We start from the raw sequence: 20,477 nt of genomic DNA on the forward strand, positions 1-20,477 counted from the left end.
TGCACACAGTATGCCTGCACACAGAACACTGATGGGTCAGCTAGAAGATGGTTGGGAGAAACTGGTGACTATAGCTCTTCACTACCATTGATGGTGGAAGAGGGAGCTCTAAGACTGTGTGCCAAAATTGATTGTTGCTTACCCTTTTTTACCCCTTCTTTACATATTTTCTAGACTTTAAATCTCAGCCTGAACCATCCCCAGTTCTTAGCCAGTTGAGCCAGCGCCAGCAGCACCAGACTCAGGCAGTTACTGTTCCTCCTCCTGGGTTGGAGTCCTTTCCTGCCCAGGTAAAACTCCGAGAGTCAACACCCAGAGACAGTACCTCCACTGTGAACAAAGTCTTGCAGCTTCCGAGCCTGACTGTCAAAAACATCTCTGCATCTACCCACCAGCCACAGCCTAAACATATCAAACTTTCTAAGCGGCGGATGCCTCCAGCTTCCAAGGTATGTATTCTATCAGGAAGCGACAGTCTCAAGGTGGATATATTTTCATATTTAGTTTAAATGTAAGGTTAGCAAGTCTCAGAAGCTGGATGTGCTATTTTTAAGCACATAGCTTACTGCTTTAGAGGAATTAGCAGTTTGTGAGTGACTGGCTTCATATTAGAGGCAATGGGTTTGTGCTAAGAGACAGACTGCTAATTCAAGTTATAGGGTCTGGCTTGAAAAATCTGATGGTTTTTTGTGTTTAGCTGTGTCCCATACATGGAGGACAAGTGGGTCTTTGACCAGATAATGGTTTTTTTGTTTGTTTGTTTCAAATTAAATGAGAGCAGGGGGGGCAGAGAGACACACCCATATGTGCCCCAACCGGGTTCTACCTGGCAAGCCCTCTAGGGTGGATACTCTGTCCATCTGGGACTATCTGTTGCTTGGTAAATGACCTATTTTTAGCACCTGGGACAGAGGCTCCACTGAGCCATCCTCAGCACCCAGGACCAACCCTCTAGTGAACTAATCGAGCCTTGGCTGTGGTAAAGGTTGAGAGAGAGATGGGAGAGGGAGGGGTAGAGAAGCAGGTGGTCGCTTCTCCTGTGTGCCCTGAGACTTGAACTCTTGACTTCCACACACCAGGCCTATGCTCTGCCACTGAGCTAACCATCCAGGGCCTCAGATAGTGCGTTAAAGCAGTGGTCCCCAACCCCCGGTACCGGTCCGTGGGCCATTTGATACCGGTCCACAGAGAAAGAATAAATAACTTACATTATTTCCGTTTTATTTATATTTAAGTCTGAACGATGTTTTATTTTTTTATTTTTTATTTTTTTGTATTTTTCTGAAGTTGGAAATGGGGAGGCAGTCAGACAGACTCCTGCATGCACCTGACCGGGATCCACCTGTCACGCCCACCAGGGGGCGATGCTCTGCCCATCTGGGGCATCGCTCTGTTGCAACCAGAGCCATTCTAGCGCCTGAGGCAGAGGCCACAGAGCCATCCTCAGCGCCTGGGCCAACTTTGCTCCAGTGGAGCCTTGGCTGCGGGAGGGGAAGAGAGAGACAGAGAGGAAGGAGAGGGGGAGGGGTGGAGAAGCAGATGGGTGCTTATCCTGTGTGCCCTGGCCGGGAATCGAACCCAGGACTCCTGCACACCAGGCTGACGCTCTACCACTGAGCCAACCGGCCAGGGCCAATGTTTTATTTTTTAAAAATGACCAAATTCTCTCTGTTACATCTGTCTAAGACTCACTCTTGACGCTTGTCTTGGTCACGTAATACATTTATCCATCCCACCCTAAATAAAGGCCAGTCGTGAAAATATTTTCTGACATTAAACCAGTGTGTAGCCCAAAAAAGGTTGAGGACCACTGCTTTAAAGAGTTCTCCTTCACTCATCCATGACTGCAGCTGCCTCCCCCTTATTGCTCTGAGGAAGCATTTGGCAGCACTGACCATTCTCCTATTAACTGTTAATTTTTCTTTGCTCTTTTCCCTTCTATCTCTTATTTAAAAATTCTATTCCTTTTTCCTTTCTTTGAACCTTTTCCTTGTTACTCAGGACTGCCAGCTGTGTCCTAGGAACCCAGTGTCCATTTGGCTCTTTTGTAGGCCTTTGGGACTTGGGATCCATGACCTGTTCCTTACATGCGGCTTTGCTTTTTCAGATTCCAGCTTCTGCCGTGGAAATGCCTGGTTCGGCAGATGTCACAGGATTAAATGTTCAGTTTGGTGCCTTGGAATTTGGATCAGAATCATCTATCTCTGAATATGGATCAGTTGCAAGCAGTGAAAATAGTAACCAGATTCCCATCAGCTTGTATTCAAAGTCTTTAAGGTACACAACTTCCCACTTTTCTGGTGTTTTGTTTGCAAGGTAAAACAAAATAGAGCTTAAGAAATCACCTGGTGGAGACAGACAGTACACCCTGTGGTAGTGGCTTTGTATAGCCATCACGGTATTTAACCCAGAACTTTTCTTCCTTCACCTTAAAAAAAAAACCCTGTGCCTATTAGCAGTCACTCCCAGTTTCCCCCTCCCCTCATCCCCTGGCAACCAATAATCTGCCTCTGGAGTTGCCTATTTTGGACAATTCATATAACTAGAATCATGCAGTTTATGGCTATTTGTGACTGACTTCTTTCACTTGGCATAGTGTTTTCAGATTCATATATGTTGTAGCACACATGCATTTTGTTTCCAGAAAATATTTTATTGTACAGACATAACTGCATTTATCCTATTCATGAGTTGATGGACATGTGGGTTGTTTCCCACTTTTTGGCTATTATGAATCAAGCTGCTGCCTGACCTGTGGTGGCACAGTGGGTAAAAGTGTTGACCTGGAACGCTGAGGTCACCGGTTCAAAACCCCAGGCTTGACTGATCAAGGCACATATGGGAGTTGATGAATCAAGCTGCTATGAGCATTCAGATACAAATTTTGTGTGCTTTTAATTTTTTGGATGTATATCTGGGAATTGCTAGATTATATGGTAAGTCTTACATATGTTTTCTGCATTGGCTGCAGCGTTTTACGTTTCTATGAGTAATCTCTGAGGGATGTAATTTCTTCACATCTTGCCAACATTGACAATTTTTTTCCTTAATCTTTATTTATTGATTGGAAAGGAGAGAGACATTGATTTGTTGTTCTAGTTATTTATGCATTCATTGGTTGACTTTTGTATGTGCTCTGATCAGATCGAACCCACAACCTTGGCGTATCAGGAAAATGTCTAACCAATTGAGAACTGGTCAGGGCTGAGAAGCCCAGATTTTAGATCTTATTTTATTGTTAATTATTCAACTTTCCAGAGCCCAAACTTGATATTTGCTTAGGTTCCCTTTCTAAAGATGGTCTCAGACATCTGGATTCCTTAAAGATTCTTAAAGCTGTGCTTCTGCCTGTCAATTAAATTAGCTGGGTCTAGCTTTTGGGGTGGTTGGGGCTATACTGGGGGGGGGTTGCTTTGAATCTTTATTGCATTGTTAATAAACTTAAGACTGTAGATGTAGACATGTTTATTTAATTTAGAGTATGACAAAGTGATGAAGTTGTTGTTTCATGAAGCTATGTAAATTGACACAAATTTATGTCTAATACTTTTTATTCTTTGTAGTGACTCTTCAAATACCTCTCTACCAACGACCAGTGCAGTACAGAACTCCACCTATACAACTTCAGTCATTACCTCCTCCAGTCTGACTAGCTCGTCCCTGAGCTCCACTAGTCCAGTAACAACGTCTTCCTCCTATGACCAGAATTCTGTGCAAAACAGGGTTGTATACCAAAGCTCTGGGAGTCTATCGGAGTCAGCTCCAGGAACGGCCACAGTAAGTGGGCTTTCAGGTTTCTTCTTCTGTTTGGAGCTCAGTGTGTAGTTTGGGAAATTAAGCTTTTTTGACTGAAACTTTCTTTTATAAATTGGCTAGCCTTTTGAGTAGAATCCTCTTAGTTTGTTGGACTTGCTAATAATAGGCATCTCATTTGAAACCTGCATTTCCTGCAGCATATACACAGGAATGTGTGTGAATGTACCCAGAATCTTAGTATAAGGATAGTATAAAGACACACCTCAAATTATTCATAGTAGTTTGAATGGGGTAAGAGGGGACTATAATCTATAATATTTTAGTTGCCTGTGAAGCAAAAATATTTAAGCATTACTGGTGAAAGCTACTTTAAAAAGTGTACAATAAAAACAAAAAAAGTGTACAATAACATAAAAATATTAAAAATAGTTGAATTGGCCTAGTAGAAATTTGGGTATATTTTCTAACCTCTAAGCAGGAGATAATTTGTGCATCTCTAATTAAAAGTTTCTTTTTACCTCCCTTCTTACATTTTTCATTTTTTATATTAGATGTTTTCCTCAAATGTCTGATGATTCCAGGCTGCCTACTTGACACTAAAAGGTTAACTAAGGATCTCTGACGTGGGCTGAGGGGTTAGGTTGTTAAATGTGGGCTTTGATGTAGAACAGCATGGGCAGGCGGTTTCCTTTTTTTTATTCTTTGTTAGGCCTGTTGGGCCTTTTTTGTTGAACTTATTTAGATTATCCAGGGACTGTTCTTCTAGTCTCTTTCCTATAGGGCCTATCCTATTTGTCAGTACCATAAGAGCCTAGTGGAAAAAGAAGGCTGCCCTTGGAATATTAGTTTTGTCTACATTGACTTGATTCATATGTTTTTTATAGTACCCCTGGCCATGTGCTACCCTCTTGATCAAGTTCAGAGCCTATGGGAAATGGTAGGAGTGGGCATTCAGCCTGCTGTGCAGACAGAGGGTAGGGGGGTTTGGAATCTGGGCATCCTTTAAACAAATCCTCCTCCATTTAACCCTTTATCCACTTCCCCTTTCTAGGTTATCTGGTACTGAGTTGCTTGGTATCGTTCTTTGTTTTCTGGATTTTCCTACTAGTAGTAGGCTTAGGATTTGGTTTTACCAGGTCAACTAAGTCAGTTACCTTTATTTCACTTGTATTTGTCTTTCTGGGTTTATATATATTTTTGGCCATGTATTTTAGGCCCTGGCCAGTTGGCTCAGTGGTAGAGCGGCAGCCCAGCATGTGGAAGTCCCAGGTTCTATTCCTAGCCAGGGTACACAGGAGAAGCACCCACTGCTTCTGCACCCTTCCCCCTCTGCTTTTCCTCTACCTCTCTCTTCCCCTCCCACAGCTAAGGCTCCATTGGAACAAAGTTGGCTCAGGTGCTGAGGACGGCTCCATGGCCTCTGCCTCAGGTGCTAGAGTGGCTCTGGTTGCAATGGAGTGACGCCATAGAAGGGCAGAGCATCGCCTCCTGGTGGGCATACCCGGGTGGATCTCTGTTGGGCGCATGCGGGGGTCTGTCTCTCTGTCTCCCCGCTTCTCATTTCGGAAAAATACAAAAAAAAAAATTAAAGCTGTGTATTTTTTTAAAAATTAATTTTAGTGAGAGGAGAGAAAAAGAAAAAGGGGAGGAGCAGGAAGCATCAACTCCCATATGTGCCTTGACCAGGCAAGCCTGGAGTTTTGAACTGGCGACCTCAGCATTCCAGGTCGATGCTTTATACACTGCACCACCACAGGTCAGGCAAAAAGCCATGCATTCTTGTTCTGTTATCTTTAACATGAAATTTATTCCTGTGCTTTCCAATATAACCACTAGCCACACGTAGTAGTTTATTTCAACTAAATTAACAAAAGTTCAGTTCCTCAGACACAGTAACCATATTTGAAATGCTGAATATCCAGCTATGGTTAGTTGCTAGAATATAGGGCTATGCACATTCAGAATATTTCCACTATTGCAGAATGTTTCTTCGGACAGTGCTGGTCTGTACAGTTTCTAATTAAGTCAGACTGCATGCTATCCAAGCTTAACTCTTTATATGACATCACAATTCCAGCTCTAACTTTACCTCTTGTTTTGTTTGCACATATCACTGTTCACCTCATTCCTTGCTGGGCTAGCTAAGCCAAAACCTCTATAGATTTCTGATTTTCTCAACCATTTGATACTTCTTTACTTTTGCTGCCACCATTCTTCTGCCTAGAATTTCCCCACCATGGGTATTGTGACTCCTGTATTGTGCCAATTTGCCTGTTGTTTGTGTTTTAAAAATGATTTTCAAGGTGGACTGAAATATACATCAGGTTTGATGGCTGCTGTGTGCTGTTCCCCTTTTTTATTCTTGTTGCCTAGTGTATTTTCTTTTTTAATTTTCCCATTGATTTGAGAGTGGGAGAGAGTAAGGGGGGGCAAAGAGAGTGAGAGAAGCATCAACTTGCTGTTTCACTTAGTTGTTCCATTTAGTTGTGTACTCCTTGATTGCTTCTCATATGTGTCCTGACCAGGGGTCAAACCTGCAACATCAGCATGCTGGGATGATGTTCTATCCGTTGAGCAACCCGGCCAGGGCCTCTGGGTGTAGTTTTGAGAAGACATCTTTTATGTCGGGGTCTGTGCTGTTCAGGATGCAAATGCTTGATGCTGTGTCTATATGTTTAGTGAGCAGTGATCTTAGTTTAGACTAGAGAGAGGCAAAGAGTAGAATTTTTATTGCTCTCTTCCTGTCATTATATTGGGTTGACAAGAAAGTATTTTTAGTTGTCACACATAGCATTGTCATTGTTTTGAAGGACTTCTGTCAGTGTTTCGGTTTTTTCCTTTTGACATTTGATATTAGTCACATTTAGGTTACTTTAGAAGCAAGTTGTGCGTAATTTTGTATGAAGCTGTTTAGGGTCAATTTTAACATGGAGTGCAGTAATGAACATTTTTGGCATATTTTACTATTTTATTTCCGTAAAGGAAAGAAAGCTGCTGAGGCCCACAAAAAGATATGTGAGGTTTATGGTGTTGATTGCATAACAGAACGCATGTGTCAGAATTGGTTTAAAAAATTCTCTTCTGGAGAATTTTCACTCAAAGAAGACCAACGTTCTGGGTGACCTACTAAAGTTGATGATGACCAAATCAAAGCCATAACTGAAGAGAAACATCATATAACTGTACAAGAGATTGCAGAGAGGTTAAATGCATCACACACAACAATTGAAAATCACTTAAAATGTCGTATACTTGCTAAGAAGCTCAGTATTTGGGTTCCGCGTGAATTGAAAGAGATTCACTTAACACAACGAATCAATATTTGCGATATGCATCTCAAGCGCAATGAAACTAACCCTTTTTTGAAAAGAATCATCAATGGTGCTGAAAAATGGGTCATCTACAGTAACATCATTTGAAAACGATCATGGTCCAAGTGTGATGAACCAGCACAAACCACATCTAAAGCTGAATTGCATCAAAAAAAGGTCATGCTGTCAATTTGGTGGGCGTACAGAGGTGTGTATTTTCAGCTGCTTCCAAGAAACAAGATGATCAATGCAGATTTTTACTGTCAACAACTAGTGAAACTGGATGAAGCAAAGAAAAACGGCCAGAATTGGCAAATTGCCAAGAAATTGTGTTCCACCATGATAATGCAAAGCTTCACATATCTTTAGTAACTCGAGGGAAATTATTGGAGCTTGGTTGGGAAGTGATGTCGCATCCCCCATACAGCCCTGACCTGGCACCATCTGATTACCACTTATTTCGAAGTTTGCAAAACTTGAATGGTAAAACTTTCTCAAATGATGATGGCCTTAAATCGCACTTGGTTCAGTTTTTTGCCATCAGACCAGAATTTCTATGAGTGCGGAATCATGAAGCTGTAAGAAAGATGGCAAAAGGTCATTGAACAAAATGGAAATATATAATTGATTAAAGTTTTATTTCACACTACAAAACCGAAATTACTTTCTTGCCAACCCAATATATTGAAGTATGTTGCTTCACTTTTCCTAACTGTAGCCTTTTAACTTGTGGGGGTGTTTTCCTCTAGTAATTCTGTTTTATTGTTTACATTTCTTGTAAATGATCTAATTGTTTTAAGAATAAAATATATTGTAAATAACATTTCATGAGCAGAAGTTTTACTGGATTTGAATTAATGTAGAGGTAACAGCTAAAAGGTTTGTGTTTTTCTTTACTAGTTTTGACATTTATAAGAAGAAAATTTCTGTTAGCTTCTTTCTTGCATCTAGGGGAACAGTGTCTGAACCTTGTAGACTCCATTATCAATCACTCTATTGCCATGTCTTCCATGCTGTCTGTGAAAACAAAAGTTTTCCTTGTGAGTGGTTCTAATGAAATGCCTTATGGTTAACTCGAACCAGTTGTTACCATGTTCTCCTCTTTTTGGTACTATCCCACTGTCCTAAAACACTCCCCCACCCAGTTCAGAAAAGCCATGTTTCAAAGTAATATCTCTTTTTTTCTGAGAACCATTTTACTATTAATATAAAATATTGTTCTTTATATGAAAGCTATCTTTGTTACAATTTTGAAACTATTTTTTTTTTTTTTTTTGCACGAGTGATTTTAATGAGACAGACTATATATATGAGACAGAAAGGTTTCTGGTGATTTCTGTGTAACGAGAGTTATTTTCTTTGTAGTACTCAATAATTTTTAGGACTGTTTCCTGCAATTTGGGTCTTAGGTTGTATACCGTTTAACTTCCTCAAATTCCCAATCTCATTTTTCAAAAATGTCAGCTCCTTGGGCTTTATTAAGAATTTGTCATATTGCCCCTCATTTTATGAAAAGACAAACTAAAACAGGCCACTGTTCCTTGATTATGTTTCATGTGTTTGTGGTTAAATTCCAATAGATAGTTATCTAAGTATTTTTAATTCTGTAGGTTTACATACTTTATTTTCTCTTCCTTATAGAATGGGCATGGTGGTGGTGGAAGTCAGCAGAGAGTAGACAGTAAGTATATAAGCTATTATCGTCATGACTGGTGGAAACAAAACAAAAAAAAAGAGCATTGCTAACTTCACAAGGCATATAGTAAGCTAATGGCTAATTTTGCAAAAATTTTCCTTTTATGTTTTTTTTCTGATAGCTACTTCTGATCCATTGTTGCCATCCTTTCTTTTTTAGGCTTTAGAAGTTTAGCTAGAGATTCCCATGTGACCAGATTGTAGCTGGTGGTGTTATTAGAAATGAGGTAATAGTGTCCCATATTCTGCCCTAGTCAGGCTGTACCTGGAGTGTAGTATCGATTTAAAAGATGCCTTCTCGCCCTGGCCGGTTGGCTCAGCGGTAGAGCATCGGCCTGGCGTGCGGGGGACCCGGGTTCAATTCCCGGCCAGGGCACATAGGAGAAGCACCCATTTGCTTCTCCACCCCCGCCCCCCTCCTTCCTCTCTGTCTCTCTCTTCCCCTCCCGCAGCCAAGGCTCCATTGGAGCAAAGATGGCCCGGGCGCTGGGGATGGCTCCTTGGCCTCTGCCCCAGGCGCTAGAGTGGCTCTGGTCGTGGCAGAGCGACGCCCCGGAGGGGCAGAGCATCGCCCCCTGGTGGGCGTGCTGGGTGGATCCCTGTCGGGCGCATGCAGGAGTCTGTCTCACTGTCTCTCCCCGTTTCCAGCTTCAGAAAAATACATACATACATACATACATACATACATACATAAATAAATAAAAGATGCCTTCTCAGAGGTACAGGTTCTGATATGGTTATAGGGCTCCCACTCCAATAATGTAAAGGACTTTTTTATTAAAGGCGAGGCAGAGAGGCAGAGAGACGGACTTCCACATGTGCCCTGACTGGGATCCACCCAGCAAGCCACTTATGGGGTGATGCTCTAACCATCTGGGGTCATTACTCCATTGCTCAGCAACTGAGCTAAGCACCTGAGGCAAGGCCATGGTGCCATCCTCATCACCTGGGGCAAACTTGCTCGAATGAGCCATGGCTATGGGAGGGTAGAGGGGGGGAAGGTGGAGGGCTGGAGAAGGAGATGGTTACTTCTCCTGTGTACCCTGACCAGGAATCGAACCTGGGACTTGCACAGGCTGGGCCAACACTCTACCGCTGAGCCAGCTTGCTAGAGCATGAAGGATTTAAAGCAAAAATTGATGTGCTAGTTCAAGAAAGACAGGTTCTGACAGACTGTTACTAGGAAAAGAGAGGACATGTTGTTCACTATAAACACTTGGGAGAAAATGAGAGGAATTACCCCTTCCACTTCACACCCCCCAATTCCAATACAGCTCAGTGATCATGGGAGATAGCACAGATTATGCCGGTTAGTTGTGTCTTTCCTTTGTTTTTGGCTAGCCTATCTGTGGTTGTTAATGGTGAATTTTGTTGATCATTCAGTTAGGCAAGTGGGTATTGAGTATGGAAGCTGGTCTCTTTTTATTCACAATATTTTTGGAGCATGGACGTGGAATTTTACCAGACTGGACTTGGCCTAAGATGGAATTGAAATAACACATACAATTTACCCAGAGTTTTGAAATTGCTGGACTGCCAGAGTTGTTTAAAGATAACATGGTTTGCTCTGAGAACATGGTATATCAGAGGGTGCTGTCATTTCACAAGCCATGGTGGCTGTTTCTTTCATTCAATCATGGGGTTGAGACTACATAAAGGTGTGCTAGATTATTTGAAGATTTTAAAAAATTGATTTTAGCAAGGGACGGAGGGAGGGATATAGGGAGGAACATTGATCTGCTCTTGTATGTTCCCTGACCAGGGATCGAACCACCAACCTCTGTGCTTTGGGACAGTACTCTAACCAACCAAGCTATCTGGCTAGGGCAAGATTTGGAGATTTTAAATGAGATAGTGAGATATGAAATGTATGAAAAACTTAGCATACATGTTAGGTTTTTTTGTTTGTTTTTTTTTGTTGTTTTTTTACAGGGACAGAGAGAGAGTCAGAGAGGGATAGACAGGGACAGATAGACAGGAATGGAGAGAGATGAGAAGCATCAATCATCAGTTTCTCGTTGCGACACCTTAGTTGTTCATTGATTGCCTTCTCATATGTGCCTTGACCACGGGCCTTAAGCAGACTGAGTGACCCCTTGCTCGAGCCAGCGACCTTGGATCCAAGCTGGTGAGCTCCCCCCCCCCCCCAAGCCAGATGAGCTCGCGCTCAAGCTGGTGACTTTGGGGTATCGAACCTGAGTCTTCGGCATCCCAGTCCGACGCTGTATCCACTGAGCCACCGCCTGATCAGGCTACATGTTAGGTTTTTATCTCCCATATTCTATTCTCTACCCATTCTTTCTCTCTCTCTCTCTCTCTCTCTCTCTCTCTCTCTCTCTCTCTCTCTCTCACACACACACACACACACACACACACTCGTTTTTTGAGAAGCTTTTTGTGGACCTGTTATCAGTGTGATCCAAGACCCAGGGAGATAACTTTTATGGTCTGAGTTTTGGGTCAGGGAGATCTGTGGTGTCTTCTTCATCTGATTTCTATAAGAATAGCTATCGTATTTGTAATAGACTGTCAGTAAAAAGCAAGCCTCAGGAAGTGAAGGCTACTGTAAGAACTGACCACATTGTATGTTGAGCCTGTTGTTGCTTGTGCTTGCTTTCGATCGTCCTTTCTTTTAGAGACTGGTATTTTCTTTTTGTATTTTTCCGAAGTGAGAAGCAGAGAGGAGGCAGACAGACAGACTCCCGCATGTGCCCAACCAGGATCCACCTGGCATGCCCACCAGGGGGCGATGCTCTGCCCATCTGGGGTGTTGCTGCATTGCAACTGGAGCCATTCTAGCACCTGAGGCGGAGGCCATGGAGCCATCCTCAGCGCCTGGGCCAGCTTTGCTCCCATGGAGCCTTGGCTGCGGGAGAGAAAGAGAGAGACAGAGAGGAAGGAGAGGGTGAGGGGTGGGGAAGCAGATGGGCGCTTCTTCTGTGTGCCCTGGCTGGGAATCAAACTGGGGACTCCCACATGCCAGGCCGATGCTGTACTGCTGAGCCAACTGGCCAGGGCAAGACTGGTATTTTCTACTGGACTCTCAGGGAGTGCTGCAGGAAGATAAAGCTTGCTTCTCCAACTGCAAAAGACAATGATGCTTTATTTGCAAGCACTGAGTCTTTCCTGCAGTTAGGATTGATTGTTCTCATGGTCTCCTAAAGTGCTAATGTGCTGTGAGGTTACTCTCTTCCAGCATATGTGAAGGAAATGCCCCCAGTGCTTTTGAAAGTAGATGTTGGAAAGCAGCTGTGTCTCTGCAGGTTTTAGACATGTAACTCCACAGTGTTGGACCCTGCGCTCTAAACTCCACTTGCAAAAAAAAAAATAAAAAAAAAATAAAAAAAAAATAAAAAAAAAAAACTCCACTTGCCTTCTATTGGCTTTGAGCTTTCACAAGATCAGCCTGATTTGATAGACACAAAGACCTACACCTTGGGTGGTCTCGCCCACCAGATTTTCATTGTCTACTCTTCAGCTTTCTAATGAAATTTTGCCTTACTTTATAATTATATGTATCAAGCTCAGAGCCTCTTTCTGGATGTAGCTTAGGTTCAGCTTTTTCTTTAGCTGGGAGAAGTATGTCCACATCAAGGACAGTTTATGATTATAAACATGTCATTTTCGTAGTCTGCCTGAGTCCTATTCATCTGACCATCACGTGTCCTTTTGATAATCGTACCTGACAGACTGGATATGTTTGGGCATTTTGCATGGGGAATGTAACTTTATATATGTCTCAGTTGGGCCTGACATATCACAAGACATTGAGCATATTTCAGATATTCAAGTTGGATTAGAGTTAACCAGATCTGTTTCTTATAGCTACTTCATCCGTTCCAGCTCCAAAGACAACAGACCCTCCGTCTGCCCTTCCGTCTGTGGGCTCCCTGCCCAGCACCACCTCCTGCAATACGCATCTACCCTCTGCATCTCAGCACACTGCCACTTTGCCCTCCTTGTCCCAGCCTGGTGACCTGTCCAGCAGCCCCCACTCTCAGCTTAGCAGGTATGGGGAAGATACGGGCCCAGAATGAGAAGCCCACTGGGGTGATGTCCTGGAGCCTTTATAGAAGGCTCTTTCCATGGACAAAACTTAGTGTTGCCCCTAGCATGATGTCCTGGCCTTTTGCAGTAATGCTGTAAAGTAAATTTGGGCTGGTGAAATCACCAATGCACCGGAGATAAACTTGAATGCCTGTGGTGCCTCTGCTGTCACATAGCACTGGGCCCCCTGGAAATGTGGGTGGAGCCAAGGGGTGGCTGCTGCTCTTCTTCAACCTTCAGGATGGTGCCACTAGCTGAGCCTCTCCTCCCAGCCCTGGGCTCCTGTCACTGATACAGCTTGAGAATGCTTTTGCGTTTCTGAGCAGATCCTTGACTTGCACTTGTCGTGGCTTCACAGATTAAGTGATTAGAACATGGTGTAGGAGAATGGGTTTCATGTGGTCCTCACCCTGTGTCATTTTTTTTTTTAAATGGGTTGATTTTAGACAGAGAGAAGCATTTATTTGTTGTTCCACCTAGTTATTCACTCACTGGTTGCTCCCGTATGTGCCCTGACTAGGGGTTGAACACACAGCCTTGGCATTTTGGGACAATGCTCTGACTGAGCTAACCAACCAGGGTCTCACCCTGTTTCTTCTAAGTAGAGTTCACTTATTTCTCCCTTTAAGCCAGAAGAAAAAGCATTTGATTTGCATTTTGGATATGATGGGATTTCAGGCTGTAATTCTGACATGTGGGGTTGAACCTAGGAACTTTCGTCCCTCACACACAGATTTAATGGGGTCTCCAAGTGTTCTCAGTGCAATCCTATTCTTACTGTTTCTGGTCTAAAGAGCAGATGGTTGTGGCGGCCTGAAGCAGGTCCTGGAGGTTTCCCAGGCCAGGATGTTCCAGATCCTCTTGGCAGGTGACCCTTGAGATCATTGTAACCTCCAGAACACTTGGACTGGGTTCTCAGGTGCTGGGTGTGAAGCTGGGGCTTCCCTGAAGGGCTGGGGTATGCTTACATCTAGCCCACCTAGACACAGCAATTTCATTCCTGTGGAGTGACTTTGTTGGGTGAACATATGTGGTGCTCTGTTTTGTCTTCTAGTTCACTCTCCAGTCATCAGAGCAGCCTCTCTGAGCACGCAGCACTCTCCTCCAGCACCTCACACACCGTAAGTGTCCTCTGGGCTCCCCCATCCACCACCTTGCTCAGTGAGCTTGGAGCTTAGTCACCTGCAGGTGGGCCTTTAGTTTGTGGATTTTAAATATTTGAGAAAATCTCGAATTGTTCGGCTGTAATGACTCAATCTAAGTATGTGGTTTGAGCTGATTTCCTAGGCACTGTGGAAGACATCTTGCTTTCTAAATCCATGCTTCTGTGGAGGAATTGCTTCTCCAGATCCAATATGTGATGGGCAGGGCTGCCAGGTTGTGAATTCACTCCCTGAATTTACTGTGCTTCCTGTTTGTTATAGGAGACCTTTCTGCCTAGGAGTGGAGATTTATTTTCTAGGAAAAAATTTTTTTCTTTTTAATATTTTATTTCTGGGAAATGTTAGGTTGAGGCATTTCCAAGCTTTTAGAGGAAAGTGGACTCATTGCTAACTTCAGCTTGGGTGCCACTAAAAATCAACTTTAATCAAGACCATTTTCCCTAGATAACCCTCTGTTACTTTGTGAAGGCAAATGTAGAGAAAATGCTTGGAGGGAAAAGGGAGAACTTAGGTTAGAATACCTGTCTTTGAAATAAAAACATTCACAGATACAGAAAAGATGAGGGAATTTATCATCAGAAAACCCCCACTCCAGGAATTACTAAAGGGGGTTCTCCAATCAGATACAAAGAACAAAAAAAAACAGCCACAAGTAAAAGCTCCAAGAAGAACACAATAAAACCAAATTTAAACTGTGACAACAACAAAAAGAAAGAGGGGGAGAAGATGGAGATTAACAGTAGCAAAGGAAGATGGAGTGCAAAAGTACTCACAAAATAGTTCGCTACAATGAACAGGGTAGGGACCCTTTTCATTACTCAAAGGTAACCACCACAGAAGCACATGAGATAAAAAAGATAGCAACAGAGGAAAGATGTATGGAATACAACCAAATAAAAACAAAAGATAGAAAAACGAAAGAGAAGGATCAAACAAGACACAAAACTAACAGAAAGCAAGATATAAAATGGCAATAGGGAACTCACAAGTATCAATAATTACACTAAATGTAAACGGATTAAACTCACCAATAAAAAGGCATAGAGTAGCAGAATGGATTAAAAAAAAGAATACCTGTCCTTTGCCGTGTGCACACAAATACCTTTCTGAGACTGACAGCTCTTACCCAGTCAGTGTAGCTGCATTTAAATTTGTTGGTGGTCCTGGGTCTTTCCTAGTTGTGGCATTAGGTATTCTGCTCACTGTTATCTCAGGCCATCCCCCAACTCAGAGGCAGAGATTTTGGGAAAGTTGACTTTGAGGAACAAAGTCAGGCATGTGGAGGGGCAAGGACAAAGCACAAGTTGGTGCCACCCACAAGTCCTGATGTACAAAGAGTCACCCTAGGGTAGTGGTTCTCAAAGTGTGTGCCAGGGCATACTGGTGCGCCCTAGAAGATTTCCAGGTGCGCCCTATGGTATTCCAGAGAAATATGTGCCTGTTGGGGACCAAAAAACCAACAGGGTTTTTGGAGTTTAGATTTTTGGGGGACAGAGGTGTGGGGAATTGGCTGTAAGCTGACAGTCTGCCCAATCCCCCATCACTTGCCTGATTAGGTTGCAAAGGGCTGTTAAGCTGTGGTGCTGGATTGTTTACACTACCCCCCATGTTCTCCGGAAAGACTGGAGGCAAGTTTCTTCTATCCTTTGTTTGGTGTAAAGTTAAGATGATATGTATGGTGGGGGGTTTCTGCATTCAACACAATTAAGAGTAAAAAGAGAGGAATTCTTCAATGTATTGACGAGGAAATGAGAGTTTGCCTTTCAAATATTGAAGAAATCGCTAGGACACATCAGGCTCATGTTTCTCATAAACACAAGAATGAGAAAACTTAACACATTTGTGCCAGGACCTGCCAAATTTACTAAATCTTACTAAGAATGTATCTATATATATATAAAGATAACTTCTTTGTTGTTTTTTATTTTTTAGCTTCTCTTTTTTACAAATTCTTAAAAGCATAACTCAAAAAATTAACATAAAAATGTTTAATGTCAGAATAAATTTAATTTTGTCATTTTTATTTCATTTAATTACCATAAAAGCACGCATGGACTTTATATTTTTTCTTCAATATTTGACTTAATTATTATAACATTTCTCAGAAATTTGTATACAGTGTGACTACAGTTATTCGTAGGATTTTAAATGTGCCCTGACTTCAAAAAGTCTGAGAACCCCTGCCCTAGGGGCTGGTTCTTGAGGTGTGCCTTCTCGAGGTCTGAAGTTGGGAGTGTGGTGTCAGTGGTAGGGGTCAGGCTAGATTGTGGTGTATAGAGGCATGAATGGTTGTGTTCTAGCAAGGAGGCAAGTTAATGGGAGGACACTTCACTAAATACTAGGAGAGACTTGAGCATCAAGACTGGTAGAAAGAAAAGATGCCTGAAAAAAGAACAAAATGTTCTCTCATGGGAGACAGGAGGCTTCCAGCAAGGTTGGAGCGGATGGGTCCGCAAGCAAAGAGGGGAGCTATGGCTATAGATGAATGGGGGAATCAGGTAACTGGGGAAATTTGTTTCCTCTGAAGAGAGAAGTCATTTCCTGCAGGATGAAGTGTTAGAAAAGGGTCAGTTCTGTCCTTCCATCACAATCTGGCTAACATTGAGGCTGTCAGACTCTAGTTTTTCAAGTGAAATGTTAGGCATAATTCTTTGTCATAAAACACACAGAGCGCCATGTTCATGCCAGAGCACAAGGTGGATACCTCTGCCCACCTGCCTGTGCCCCATGCTGTGCCAGTGGGAACTATGAGCTGCCCCAGTCCTGAGCGCTGTGTAGGTAGCCTATTCCCTGCGCTCTGGTGCATTGGAGCCCAGTCTGCTGTTCTGTTTGCATGGGTTAACAGCACTCTGTCTTGGCAGGAAGGTCCAAATCATACAATCCAAACGGCAGTGGCCAGAATTGCCTTGTCCACGGAGCCCCACACTTTGTCAATGTGACAGAATTGCCACATTACTAACGTAATTGTTGGATTCATGAATGAAAGGTGTAAAAATGTATATACAGAGAAGTTTTTCTGTCTCTCATCTGCTTGGTTCTACCCCTCTTCCTCCTATTTGCTTGATCCCTCAAGTCCTTTTTACCCTGTTACATGGTAAATGTATACACATTTTTCTTTTTCTGTAACATAAATGGGATAGTTCATACATAGTGCCCTTCAACATTTTCCCCACTTACCAAGTGTATCTTTAAGATGTTTCTGTCTTGAAACATAGGGATCTTTGTTCTCTTTCCTCTGCTCTCCTGCATTACAGCATTTAATCAGTCCTCCACTGATAGAACTTTAGGACCACTTTCAGTTTTGATACTACAAACAGTGTTCATTGGATAACCTTCTGTGTATGTTTTCACATTATGCATCAGTATCTAGAACGTAAATCCTACTGTGGAATTGCTAGGCATTTGTCATTTTATACAGATTTGCCAAATTGCTTTGGATAGTGATTTTTAACCTGTTTATTTTCCATTAGTAATGAATGAAATGTCCTCTATCCCCAGTGCCTCCTGAAATGGTGGTGTTGATACTGCACTTGATCTTAGCCAAAAGGCCAAGAAGCAATGAAATGGTGTTATTGAATATTTGTATTTCTCCAATGTGTTAATAGAAAAATGACCTGTGTATAATTGAATGAGGTTGATTATTATAGTTTTATAGTTAGGCCTTTCCCACTTTAAGGCTACGAAGAAAATCTGGGTATTTTCTCCTGCCCTTCGTGTCCTTGTGAAGGTTTGTGCATCTGCGCTCTTCAGGCCCATCCTGAGGAACTGACTGCACAGCCCCCCTGAATGCTCTGAGTGAGCTGTTTGAATGGGGTGGAGGCCTATTACTCCAGCAGCTCATCGCCCTCTCGGGTCTTGGAGATGGGGGGCAGAAGTAGAAGCCCTGTCAGGGTTGGCTGGATGTAGGAGAGGCTTGCTGGATGACTCTTAAGTTTGTTACAGTAAATCAGGAACTAGTTCTCTAGAAGGCTGCCCTTGGTGATAAGCCTGGACCCATGTAGAGGAGTGTGGAGCAGTCTGGGGAATACCGGCCCAGCCTTTGCCCTGCTCCTTAGATTCTCCTCACCCTGGTTCTATCTAGGCTGAAGGAGCAGGAGTGCTGAGGAGCCCCAGGAAACCATGATTTTAGCTGTCTTAACTTGCAGAACCAATTCTGGGTGGTAGGGCCCTTAGGCTAGAGTTCAGGTGTATAGGACAGCCTGGATGGGTGGCAGCGCACTTGGTGGTCTTGTTTCTCCTGGAGCTTCCTGTTTTTTGGCTTCTCCTCCAGGAGTTTCTAGGCTTCTTTGTTCTGTACACATTCTGGTTTGAAGGCTGGTCTCAATCTTATAGAGCCTTCCCTCACTCTTTGGGCCTTGCTTTGCCCAACCAGGTACATCTCTTTCACCTTATTAATAGCTGAATTTGAGCAGGTCGGCAGGATTCCTGGAACTAAGGCTCTTAAGAGCTTTCTTCTGAATTTCCTCCTTCCTTCTTAGGAGGATCTTGTCGATCAGGCATCTGGGCAGGCTGTGCCCTTCTAGGTAGGCCACGGTGACCTGCGAAGAGTCACCAGATTCTGGAGTAAAGGCTTCTCATGGCCACCCATTACTTCCAGATCACGGGAGCTTAGAAACCTAATAGAAGGATGTCCCCAGAAGGCTTTGACTTGTGCTGGCCTGCCTGTGGCCTCTTTTTAATTCTCCTTAGACCATTAGCTTTTCTGTGAAGTGAGTTCTCACCTCATACTCAAATGGTCTGTGTTCATTTAAGATTTACTTGAGGTTTCTATTTCTTGTGGAATATACCAGAGCATGAGCAACTATAAGAATTTTTAGGAGGATTTTGGTCATTAAGCTCAGTTTTAATAGTCTTTTTCTTTTTTAAGTGAGAGGAAGGGAGACAGAGACACAGACTCCCACATGCTCCCTGACTGGGACCCACCCAGAGATCCCTTTCTGGGCCAATGATAGAATCAACTGAGCTTTCCTCAGGGCCCGGGAGCTATGCTTGAACCAGTTGAGCCACTGGCTGCAGAATGGGAAGAGGGAGGGAAGAGGGAGAAGGAGGGGGAGAGAAGCAGAAGGTCACTTTTCCTTTGTGCCCCTGACCGGGGATCATACCCAGGATGTCTGTAAACCGGGCCGATGTTCTATCCACTGAGCCAACCAGCCATAGCCAGTTTTAATATTCTTGATGTTTAGCTTAAAAGTTGTGTTTTGAGGGGCTATGCAGGGGTCGGTAACCTTTTTGGCTGAGAGAGACATGAACACCACATATTTTAAAATGTAATTCCGTGAGAGCCATACAACGATCCGTGTACCTTACGCATTATCCAATAAAAATTTGGTGGTGTCCCAGAGGACAGCTGTGATTGGCTCCAGCCACCCGCAACCATGAACATGAGCAGTAGGAAATAAATGGATTGTAGTACATGAGAATGTGTTACATATATATATTTTTTATAAATAAATTTTTATTTTAATGGGGTGACATCAATAAATCAGGGTACATACATTCAAAGAAAACATTTCCAGGTTTTTTTAACATTATTTTTTTATTAAAGATTTGTCTGCGAGCCAGATGCAGCCATCAAAAGAGCCACATCTGGCTCGCAAGCCATAGGTTCCCGACCCCTGGGCTAATGTATGGTAATGTGAGCACAGAGCTCCTCAGGTTAGAATTTCAAGACTACAGCCCAAATGCCAGGCCAGGTTCTTTTGCCTCTCATGCTTGCCCCCAGATCTATGTGACCTGGTTTTTTTTATTCTGTCAGCATGCCAGTGTGGAGAGCACCCTTTCCCTCCAGTCGTCAGCCACCTTCTCAGCGGCAGCAACCTCCACCTCGAGTGCCACATCCTCAGGGCTCAGCCTGCCGAGCAGCGTGAACACAGCAAACAGCCTCTGCCTGGGTGGAACCACCGTCAGTGCCCCCAGCAGCAGTACCAGAGCCACGCCCTTGGTGACCTCAGGTGTGTGCCCCAGTGGTCTTTTCCACCTACACCTAACCTCTCAGAGATGCATACTTGGCTTCCCAAGGGGCATGCTCAGAGGTTGGCAGGGCATGGAGGGAAGCCACATACATCAGAAGATCATAGTCGGCCCTGTCCGATTTGTTCAGTGGATCGAGCATTGGCCTGGTGTGTGGACATCCCAGGTTTGATCCGCACTCAGGGTACACGAAAGAAGTGACCATTTACTTCTCTTCCCCTCTTCTCTTCCCCTCCTTCTCCCTCTTCTCACTCTTCCCCTCTCGTAGCCAGTGGCTTGATTGGTTAATGCATCGGCCCCGGGTGCTAAGGATAGCTCGGTTGGTCTGAGCATGTCAGCCTCAGGCGCTAAAAATAGCTTGATTGAGCATCTTCCCCAGACAGGTTTCCAGATGGATCCTGGGCAGGCTCATGCAGAAATCTGTCTTTCTCCCCTCTCATTTAAAATAAAAAAAGAAGAGGAAGTAGAAGATCAAAATCTCCCTGTGGCCCTGCCGTTGGTCACTTCTCCTTTTTGTTCCACTGACCTGTTGAGG

At 43.4% G+C, this 20,477-nt stretch overlaps 1 protein-coding gene across 8 annotated transcripts in view; it reads left to right on the forward strand.

The window, feature by feature from the left end:
* UBAP2 (ubiquitin associated protein 2) overlaps positions 1-20,477 on the forward strand; it is a 112,772-nt gene that overhangs the window by 86,101 nt on the left and 6,194 nt on the right. For all 8 annotated transcript variants that reach the window (XM_066367783.1, XM_066367787.1, XM_066367784.1 and 5 more), the window contains 7 exons: positions 175-449; positions 2,108-2,277; positions 3,564-3,777; positions 8,709-8,748; positions 12,588-12,771; positions 13,864-13,930; positions 19,728-19,923. In XM_066367783.1, the coding sequence (XP_066223880.1) occupies positions 175-449; positions 2,108-2,277; positions 3,564-3,777; positions 8,709-8,748; positions 12,588-12,771; positions 13,864-13,930; positions 19,728-19,923 (1,146 nt within the window). The remainder of the gene's footprint in view (positions 1-174; positions 450-2,107; positions 2,278-3,563; positions 3,778-8,708; positions 8,749-12,587; positions 12,772-13,863; positions 13,931-19,727; positions 19,924-20,477) is intronic.

Source organism: Saccopteryx leptura, chromosome 2, assembly GCF_036850995.1.
Source record: "Saccopteryx leptura isolate mSacLep1 chromosome 2, mSacLep1_pri_phased_curated, whole genome shotgun sequence".
NCBI lineage: Eukaryota > Metazoa > Chordata > Mammalia > Chiroptera > Emballonuridae > Saccopteryx > Saccopteryx leptura.